General features: G+C 49.6%; 1 protein-coding gene across 1 annotated transcript in view; it reads right to left on the bottom strand.

Moving 5' to 3' along the window:
- Positions 1 to 286: 286 nt before the first annotated feature.
- LOC116984477 (deformed epidermal autoregulatory factor 1 homolog) overlaps positions 287 to 10,782 on the bottom strand; it is a 33,493-nt gene continuing 22,997 nt past the window's right edge. The window contains 3 exon segments of the mRNA XM_033038604.1: positions 287 to 800; positions 3,635 to 3,724; positions 9,998 to 10,069. Coding sequence (XP_032894495.1) covers positions 696 to 800; positions 3,635 to 3,724; positions 9,998 to 10,069 — 267 coding nt within the window. The 3' untranslated portion in view covers positions 287 to 695.

Raw genomic sequence — 10,782 nt, 5'->3', positions numbered from 1 at the left:
GGGTTAAAAATGTAACTTGCTACAGAATGCAAATCTCTGTAACAGTGATGGGGTGTTGTGTTGCAGAACCAGTTGTCCCCGTTGTGCGTGCAGTGCTCACTGCGAGCGCTAGTGTTGACTGGTCTGAGTACAGGGAGCCTGCTCCCCATGTGGGAACAGCTACAGGACTGCTCCTGGATCCACATCAGTCCACACAAAGGCCCAGGATGCACATCAAGAGCAGGAGCAGGAGCAGGAGCAGACCAGGAGCAGGAGCAGACCAGGAGCAGGAGCAGACCAGGAGCAGGAGCAGGAACAGACCAGGAGCAGGATCGGAGCAGCAGGCCTGTCCTGCCACAGTTTTCACATACTTCACCTTCACCTGATGGTCTCCACACCCCCACCCACCTCTGTGCCAATCCAATCCACCCCCCCCCCCTGGTCAGTCCACCTTCCACCCAGTGTAGAGCTTGTGGCACCAGGTCATCAGTCCGTGTCCCACGCGTGTTCACAGCCCGTGATCGGTAACTTGCACCCAGCTTGAGGTTAAGGGGCAGGAACAAGGTCGGGCAGTGGTCAGTCGATGGGATCCTCTCTGCGGGCATCTCCGGCCTTTTGCAATATCACTCCACTCCCTGGACAACTGGACATTGGCGATCCAACCCCATCGTGCTCTGCGGACTGGGCTGGGGTCTGGCAGCTTCACCAATCCACCGTCACACCTTGACCTTGACCACGTCGACCTCTGACACCTGCACCTCCTCTGCCTGCATTGTGAGTGTTGTCGGCTGCCCACACACATGCTGGTGGTCCTTCCAGTCCTGCAACAAGGAGCATTCAGTCAACCACCAACCCATCCATCTTCACCATCAGCAGAAGCACGAGGATCTCACAGCTCAGTCACGTTCAGAGTGGGAGCAGTGAGGCCACTCTCTGGTTCCGTGCCAGCCCACTGGAAGAATGAGAGCTCAGGTATGTGCCCCTTCACTTCGTCTCTGCCCACTCTACAAGTAGGTATCTTGCCATTATCCCATCAAATCACTTCCTGCAGCCTAGAACTGGTAGTGAATCCGTGGGATTCTTTGCCACTGACGGCAGAGGAGGCCATGTCCATGGATATTTTTAAGGCGGAGATTGACAGATTCTTGATTAGTATGGGTGTCAGGGAGAATGGGGTTGAGAGGGAAAGATAGATCAGCCATGATTGAACGCCAGAGTAGACTTGATGGGCCGAATGGCCCAATTCTGCTATTACTTATGAACTTAAGGAAGTCATTGTTGGAAAAGGTGCAGAAGAGATTGAACAGGATATTACTTGGGCTTGCTGGCTTGAGTTATAGCAAGAGGTTGGATAGGCTGCTGGGACTTTTTCTTTTGGACTGTGGGAGGCTAAGGGTTGACCATATTGAGGTTTACAAGATCATGAGGGGCATGGATAAAGCCAATGCTCACAGTCTTTTTATCCCCAGGGCAGAGAAATGTAAAACTAGAGGGCATTGGCTTAAGATGAGAGGGGAGAGGTTTAAGAGGGACTTCAGCGGCAACTTTCTTCACTCAGAGGGTGGAATCTGTAGAAGTAGTTACAACTTTGAAAAGTTAATTGGACATGCATGAATGGGCAGAGTTGAGAACGATATGGGGCAAATGCAGGCAAATGGATGAGCCAAGTATGCCAACTTGGTTGACATCGACAAGTTGGACCAAAGGGCCTGGTCCTATCTATTCATAGATCTATCACTTACTGCCTGTGCCATACAGCAACTAGAAGAATTACCAAAACAAGTAAAAACTGAAGCAGGGCCATGTGACAATGAAATCCAACGCAATAAAGACATTTGAAACCTAACGCAATAAAGACTGTGTGGGTGGAGTCATCGACCACAGCTGCAAAGATTGAATGCAAGAGCAAATCTGCTGCTGCCATAGCGCTGGGAGTGTACCAGGGACAGTGGGAGTGTACCAGGGACAGTGGGAGTGTACCAGGACAGTGGGAGTGTACCAGGGACAGTGGGAGTGTACCAGGACAGTGGGAGTGTGCCAGGGACAGTGGGAGTGTACCAGGGACAGTGGGAGTGTACCAGGGACAGTGGGAGTGTACCAGGACAGTGGGAGTGTACCAGGGACAGTGGGAGTGTACCAGGGACAGTGAGAGTGTACCAGGGACAGCTGGGAGTGTACCAGGGACAGTGAGAGTGTACCAGGGACAGTGGGAATTTACTAGGGATAGCTGGGAGTGTACCAGGACAGTGGGAGTGTACCAGGACAGTGGGAGTGTACCAGGGACAGTGGGAATTTACTAGGGACAGCTGGGAGTGTACCAGGGACAGTGGGAGTGTACCAGGACAGTGGGAGTGTACCAGGACAGTGGGAGTGTACCAGGGACAGTGGGAATTTACTAGGGACAGCTGGGAGTGTACCAGGGACAGTGGGAGTGTACCAGGACAGTGGGAGTGTACCAGGGACAGTGGGAGTGTACCAGGGACAGTGGGAGTGTACCAGGGACAGCTGGGAGTGTACCAGGGACAGTGGGAATTTACTAGGGACAGCTGGGAGTGTACCAGGACAGTGGGAGTGTACCAGGGACAGTGGGAGTGTACCAGGACAGTGGGAGTGTACCAGTGACAGTGGGAATGTACCAGGGACAGTGGGAGTGTACCAGGGACAGTGGGAGTGTACCAGGGACAGTGGGAGTGTACCAGGGACAGTGGGAGTGTACCAGGGACAGTGGGAGTGTACCAGGGACAGTGGGAGTGTACCAGGACAGTGGGAGTGTACCAGGGACAGTGAGAGTGTACCAGGGACAGTGAGAGTGTACCAGGGACAGTGGGAGTGTACCAGGACAGTGGGAGTGTACCAGGGACAGCTGGGAGTGTACCAGGGGCAGTGGGAATTTACTAGGGACAGCTGGGAGTGTACCAGGACAGTGCGAGTGTACCAGGGACAGTGGGAGTGTACTAGAACAGTGGGAGTGTACCAGGGACAGTGGGAGTGTACCAGGGACAGTGGGAATTTACTAGGGACAGCTGGGAGTGTACCAGGGACAGTGGGAGTGTACCAGGGAGCTTTAAACCGCATGAAGGAGACTGACAACTTTGGAGGAAAATTATTAACAAGCATAAAAAACAGGAGTAATAGTGGTAGCCTTCAATACTCTAATATTGATCGAGACACAATCAGTGTGATAGGTATAGAGCACAGCAATGCTAAATTGCCATTTGGATCTTTTTGTCAGTATGTAGCAAGTCTAATAAGACACAGTCATGTACATTTAGTCATAGAATGGTACAGCATGGCAACAGGCCCTTCGGCCCAGCTTCTCCATGCCAACCAGGTTGACATACTTGGCTCGTCCCACTTGCCTATATTTGGCCCAGATCCCTCTATCCTATCCATCCACCTGTCCATTATGGACTGTCAAGTGTAGTCACAAGATCATGGATATTACAGCAGGATGAGTCGTTCAGCTCATTGTCTATATCTATTGCCTGAATCTCGGTCTAACCAGGCCATCCCCTACTCTTCCCCCAGCCATACCAAGTGGCCACTCTTTCTTCCCCCAGCCATACCAAGTGGCCACTCTTTCTTCCCCCAGCCATACCAAGTGGCCACTCTTTGACAGCCCAGGGTTCTGGAGAAAGCCTGGCCTTCCTCTCACCTTCCGCTGGCAGAACGTTGAGCAGTAATGAACCTTGTGACATCCCGTACATTCATTCATCGCTTCCCGGCCACAGTTCACACAGGTTTGCTGTAAATAATCCACAGACAGAGACAAGTTACAGATAGTCCTGGGTCAGATACTCTGATTGGACAAATCACTGAATATTCAGCATAGTTTTGTTTCCAAGGATAGAAATGGATTGTGATGTACAGTCGGGAAGATGCAAAACCTGGAAAACAACGCAGACTCCTGGGGATGGTCCAGTCAGGATCATCCACTTGGGATCGTTACACACCGGGGCAGCGACAGACCCCCAGTGTTGATGTGTTGACAGTCAAGTAGTGAAAGGCTTGGACACAGAAGATGTTTCCACTAATGGGAGAGTCTAGGACCACAGGGCATAACTTCAGAATAAAAGTACGTTCCTTTAGGAAGGAGATGAGGAGGAATTTCTTTAGTCAGAGGGTGGCGAATCTGAGATTAAGATACTTGATTGGTATGGGTGTCAAGGGTAATGGAGAGAAGGCAGGAGAATGGGGTTGAGAGGGAAAAATAGATCAGCCACGATTAGATGGCGGCGTCGACTCGAGGGGCCTAATGGCCTACTTCTGTTCCTATGACTTATGAACATCAAGATTCCGGCCACTGGCCACAACTCGAGCTCTGCGCCAGTCATTTCCAATCTTCCTCAGAAAATTGAAAAGATGCAAATTTCACCGACTACTCTTTCTCTCATGTCTACAGGTGTACAGTAGATCGTCTGTAGAATATTGATTATAGGTGTACAGTACAGAGCGTTCTGATCATAGAAAATAGGTGCAGGAGTAGGCCATTCGCCCCTTCACCGCCATTCAATATGATCATGGCTGATCATCCAACTCAGTATGATCTGGCCTCAACTACCTTCTGTGGCAGAGAGTTCCAGAGATTCACCACTCTCTGTGTAACAAATGTTTTTCCCATCTGGGTCCTAAAAGATTTCCCCTTTATCCTTAAACTGTGACCCCTTGTCCTGGACTTCCCCAACATCGGGAACAATCTTCCTGCATCTTGCCTGTCCAACCCCTTAAGAATTTTGTACGTTTCAATGACTGGTGTACCATGACACCCAGGTCTCGTTGCATCTCCCCTTTTCCTAATTGGTCACCATTCAGATAATAGTCTACTTTCCTGTTTTTGCCACCAAAGTGGATAACCTCACATTTATCCACATTATACTGCATCTGCCATGCATTTGCCCACTCACCCAACCAATCCGAGTCACCTTGCAGCCTCCTAGCATCCTCCTCACAGCTAACACTGCCCCCCAGCTTTGTGTCATCCGCAAACTTGGAGATGTTGCATTCAATTCCCTTGTCTAAATCTTCTGCAGAATATTGATTACAGATGTATAGCGCAGAGAATACTGATCTGTAGAATATTGATTATAGGTGTACAGTACAGAGCATTCTGATCCTCTGCAGAATATTGATTACAGATATGTGGTGCAGAGGATATTGATCTTCTGATGAATATTAGAAACATAGAAACATAGAAAATAGGTGCAGGAGTAGGCCATTCGGCCCTTCGAGTCTGCACCGCCATTTAATATGATCATGGCTGATCATCCAACTCAGTATCCTGTACCTGCCTTCTCTCCATACCCCCTGATCCCTTTAGCCACAAGGGCCACATCTAACTCCCTCTTAAATATAGCCAATGAACTGGCCTCAACTACCTTCTGCGGGAGAGAATTCCACAGATTCACCACTCTCTGTGTGAAAAACGTTTTCCTCATCTCGGTCCTAAGAGATTTCCCCTTTATCCTTAAACTGTGACCCCTTGTTCTGGACTTGTCCAACATCGGGAACAATCTTCCTGCATCTAGCCTGTCCAACCCCTTAAGAATTTTGTATGTTTCTATAAGATCCCCCCTCAATCTTCTAAATTCTAGCGAGTACAAACCGAGTCTATCCAGTCTTTCTTCATATGAAATTCCTGACATCCCAGGAATCAGTCTGGTGAACCTTCTCTGTACTCCCTCTATGGCAAGAATGTCTTTCCTCAGATTAGGAGACCAAAACTGTACGCAATACTCCAGGTGTGGTCTCACCAAGACCCTGTACAACTGCAGTAGAACCTCCCTGCTCCTATACTCAAATCCTTTTGCTATGAATGCTAACATACCATTTGCCTTCTTCACTGCCTGCTGCACCTGCATGCCTACTTTTAATGACTGGTGTACCATGACACCCAGGTCTCGTTGCATCTCCCCTTTCCTAATCGGCCACCATTCAGATAATAATCTACTTTCCTGTTTTTGCCACCAAAGTGGATAACCTCACATTTATCCACATTATACTGCATCTGCCATGCATTTGCCCACTCACCCAGCCTATCCAAGTCACCTTGCAGCCTCCTAGCATCCTCCTCACAGCTAACACTGCCACCCAGCTTCGTGTCATCCGCAAACTTGGAGATGTTGCATTCAATTCCCTCGTCCAAATCATTAATATATATTGTAAATAGCTGGGGTCCCAGAACTGAGCCTTGTGGTACCCCACTTGTCACTGCCTGCCATTGTGAAAAGGACCCGTTTACTCCTACTCTTTGCTTCCTGTCTGCCAGCCAGTTCTCTATCCACATCAATACTGAACCCCCAATACCGTGTGCTTTAAGTTTGTATACTAATCTCTTATGTGGGACCTTGTCGAAAGCCTTCTGAAAGTCCAGATATAACACATCCACTGGTTCTCCCTTATCCACTCTACTAGTTACATCCTCGAAGAATTCTATAAGATTCGTCAGACATGATTTACCCTTCATAAATCCATGCTGACTTTGTCCAATGATTTCACCACTTTCCAAATGTGCTGCTATTCCATCTTTAATAACTGATTCTAGCAGTTTCCCCACTACCGACGCTAGACTAACTGGTCTGTAAATCCCCGTTTTCTCTCCCCCTCCCTTTTTAAAAAGTGGTGTTACATTAGCTACCCTCCAATCCTCAGGAACTACTCCAGAATCTAAAGAGTTTTGAAAAATTATCACTAATGCATCCACTATTTCTGGGGCTACTTCCTTAAGTACTCTAGGATGCAGCCTATCTGGCCCTGGGGATTTATCGGCCTTTAATCCATTCAATTTACCTAACACCACTTCCCGGCTAACCTGGATTTCACTCAGTTCCTCCATCTCATTTGACCCCCGGTCCCCTGCTATTTCCGGCAGATTATTTATGTCTTCCTTAGTGAAGACAGAACCAAAGTAGTTATTCAATTGGTCTGCCATGTCCTTGTGCCCCATGATCAATTCACCGGTTTCTGACTGCAAGGGACCTACATTTGTTTTAACTAATCTTTTTCTCTTCACATATCTATAAAAGCTTTTGCAGTCAGTTTTTATGTTCCCTGCCAGTTTTCTTTCATAATCTATTTTCCCTTTCCTAATTAAGCCCTTTGTCCTCCTCTGCTGGTCTCTGAATTTCTCCCCGTCCTCTGGTAGGCTGCTTTTTCTGGCTAATTTGTACGCTTCATCTTTTGTTTTGATACTATCCCTGATTTCCCTTGTTATCCACGGATGCACTACCTTCCCTGATTTTGTTTTTGCCAAACTGGGATAAACAATTGTTGTAGTTCATCCATGCAGTCTTTAAATGCCTTCCATTGCATATCCACCGTCAACCCATTAAGAATCAATCGCCAGTCTATCTTGGCCAATTCACATCTCATACCCTCCAAGTTACCTTTCTTTAAGTTCAGGACCCTTGTTTCTGAATTAACGATGTCACTCTCCATCCTAATGAAGAACTCAACCATATTATCCGGAAGTGGCGGCGCTGGTAAACGGCTGCGGCTCGCCTGCAGTCCTTTTGTCTTTACTTTTTTATGTTGTTTTTTTTCGTTTTGTCTAGTTAGTTTTTGTTTTTTAGGTTGTGTTTATGTGCGGGGGGGGGGGGGGGGGGGGGGGGGGGGGGGGGGGGGGGGGGGGGGGGGGGGGGGGGGGGGGGGGGTTGAAACGGGGCTTGCTGTCTCTCTCTTCGGGGAATACGACTTTTTTGTCGTATCCCCCTTCTCTGCCTCCGTCTGCGCTGAGGCCTGATGGCGGAGCTGGCGGCCTCGAGACACCGGAGGCAGAGCCAGTCAGGACTTGCATTGGGCTCGCTCCCGTGAGGGCGGCCCAGCCCGAGGGTGGAACGGCGCTCCCGTCGGAGTGGCCCAGCCCGAGGGAGGAATGGCGCTCCGGTCGGAGTGGCCCAGCCCGAGGGAGGAACGGCGCTCCCGTCGGAGTGGCCCAGCCCGAGGGTGGAACGGCGCTCCCGTCGGAGTGGCCCAGCCCGAGGGAGGAATGGCGCTCCGGTCGGAGTGGCCCAGCCCGAGGGAGGAACGGCGCTCCCGTCGGAGTGGCCCAGCCCGAGGGAGGAATGGCGCTCCCGTCGGAGTGGCCCAGCCCGAGGGAGGAACGGAACTCCCGTCGGAGTGGCCCAGCCCGAGGGAGGAATGGCGCTCCCGTCGGAGCGGCCCAGCTCGAGGGGGCGATCCGGCTCGGGGCTGGAACGGTGCTCCGGTGGCTGGGACGGCGTTCTGGCGGCTATGACCTGAGTCCGGGGTTGAGCCGCGGGCCAGCGGCTGCGTCCGTTGGACTGGAGGGCGGCGGCTTCGACCACCCCGGGCCGCAGTGTTTGAGCCGGCCCGTTTGCGGGGTTCGGTGAGCCGCGGGACTGTTTGTACCATCGCCCGGTGGGGAATCGCCTCAACGCAGAGGGAGAAGAGGAGGGAAGAGACTGCAGCCATAAGATTTTTGCCTCCACCACAGTGAGGAGGTGCTTGGAGGACTCACTGTGGTGGTGTTAATTTGTGTTTATTGTTGTTATTATTGTATGATTGTATGTATGACTGCAGGCACGAAATTTCGTTCAGACCGTAAGGTCCGAATGACAATAAAGGCATTCAATTCAATTCAATATTATGGTCACTCTTGCCCAAGGGGCCACGCACAACAAGACTGCTAACTAACCCTTCCCCATTACTCAATACCCAGTCTAGAATAGCCTGCTCTCTCGTTGGTTCCTCTACATGTTGGTTTAGAAAACTATCCCGCATACATTCCAAGAAATCCTCTTCCTCAGCACCCTTGCCAATTTGATTCACCCAATCTATATGTAGATTGAAGTCACCCATTATAACTGTTTTGCCTTTGTCGCACGCATTTCTAATTTCCTGTTTGATGCCATCCCCAACTCCACTACTACTGTTAGGTGGCCTGTATACAACTCCCACTAGCGTTTTCTGCCCCTTAGTGTTTCGCAGCTCTACCCATATCGATTCCACATCCTCAAAGCTAATGTCCTTCCTTTCTATTGCGTTAATCTGCTCTCTAACCAGCAACGCTACCCCACCTCCTTTCCCTTTCTGTCTATCCCTCCTGAATATTGAATATCCCTGGATGTTCAGCTCCCAGCCTTGGTCACCCTGGAGCCATGTCTCCGTGATCCCAACTATATCATAGTCGTTAATAGCTATCTGCACATTCAACTCATCCACCTTATTACGAATGCTCCTTGCATTGAGACACAAAGCCTTCAGGCTTGTTTTTACAACTCTTACCCCTTATACTATTATGCTGAAAAGTGGCCCTTTTTGATTTTTGCCCTGGATTTGCCGGCCTGCCACTTTTACTTTTCACCTTGCTACCTATTGCTTCTACCCTCATTTTACACCCCTCTGTCTCTACGCTCACACATTGATCCATGGGCAATAGGTTTGCATTATTAAGGTCTGGTTACCTAGTATTACTAATGATTAATTTATTGTATTAGTCAATATTGTATATTTATTTGAGTGTTATTAGATTAACCGCCCTGTAAAGCTGCAGTAGCCTTATTCTGTGGCTGGTTCCATGACAATTAAACACTCTCTACTCTGGTGAAGAGCAGCCTCTCTCGTCTGTGTAGTGTACAACCACCTACATCCCCAGTGAGTATTTCATCGTTTATCTCATCGCAACTTTAACTCGCACATTTCAACAGAGGTTCGCTGTGAACATTTGGCAACTGATAGCATATGTGAAACTTGGTAACAACATTTGTCTTTGCATTCTTCCTGACAAAAAACCCAACCACGTGTGAGCAGTAGTCATGAGCTGGATTACATTTTGTGATTCATTTAATTCACCTTTCATAGTAAAATAGCTGAGGAGGGAATAAATAAATAATCAAAATAATCAATGTAATCTAGCTGAGGGGGGAATATAAAAAGCCTCTTGATGTCCAGGGAGAGACATCCTGGGACCGACACTCGGGAGGAGACTACATGGGGGAGAGATTACATGGGGGAGACGCTTAGGGGGAGGGATGGCCACGTCTGTCACTCTCCCACTCACCTTGATGATGATCTCAGTTTTCTCATCCACATCGTCCGTGGAGTGGAACGGCAGCTGGTTCTGGTACAGGCTCTACACAAACACACACACACAAACACACTGCATCAGTGGAGCTCACACCCAGCAACTCCCTCATCCCACTCACATGGACAGATTCCAAATCCCTTCCATCACTAGTAAACCACATCCTCCATTCCCCTCACAAACCTCACCCTGTCTCACTCACCCTCCCCGCTCTATTGCCCTGGGGATCGTTCCTTAAGCTCATAAAATATCAATCTGTAGTGGCTTGGATGAGGTCAGGAAAAGGCCAGACGCCAGGCAGGTTCAGAAGTCATTTAATGAATCATGGCAAACACACAGAACGCCCGTGAGCAGGACCGGGGAAACCCCATGGGCAGACAATCGTCCCTGTCCCTCAAGAGCCGAGGGGATGACCCAAGGAGTGGCCTAATGCCCAGGGACCACCACAAATTCCCACTTTCAGCTTGAAGGTTTCCCATGGTAAATCTCATTTCACTGTACCTTAATTGGTACATGTGACAATAAACTGACATTTGAACCTTTGTTTTATCACAAGCGCAGCATTTTCCTGTCAATATTTATCTGTCGTCACCCAGCCAGGGAGCAAAGCAGGGAGCAGCGTGCCTGTGGGTGGTGCCGCAACTTGGGTGTGGGTGGAGGAGCGGGTGGGGTGGAGGAGGGGGTGGGGTGGAGGAGGGGGTGGGGTGGAGGGTAAGGGAGGGGGTGAGGGTGAGGGAGGGGGTGGGAGTGGAAGTGTGGGT

The sequence above is a fragment of the Amblyraja radiata genome, chromosome 20, assembly GCF_010909765.2.
Source record: "Amblyraja radiata isolate CabotCenter1 chromosome 20, sAmbRad1.1.pri, whole genome shotgun sequence".
Taxonomy (NCBI): domain Eukaryota; kingdom Metazoa; phylum Chordata; class Chondrichthyes; order Rajiformes; family Rajidae; genus Amblyraja; species Amblyraja radiata.
The sequence above is the reverse complement of the archived record's forward strand: the minus strand, read 5'-3'. Positions and strand labels throughout refer to the sequence as shown.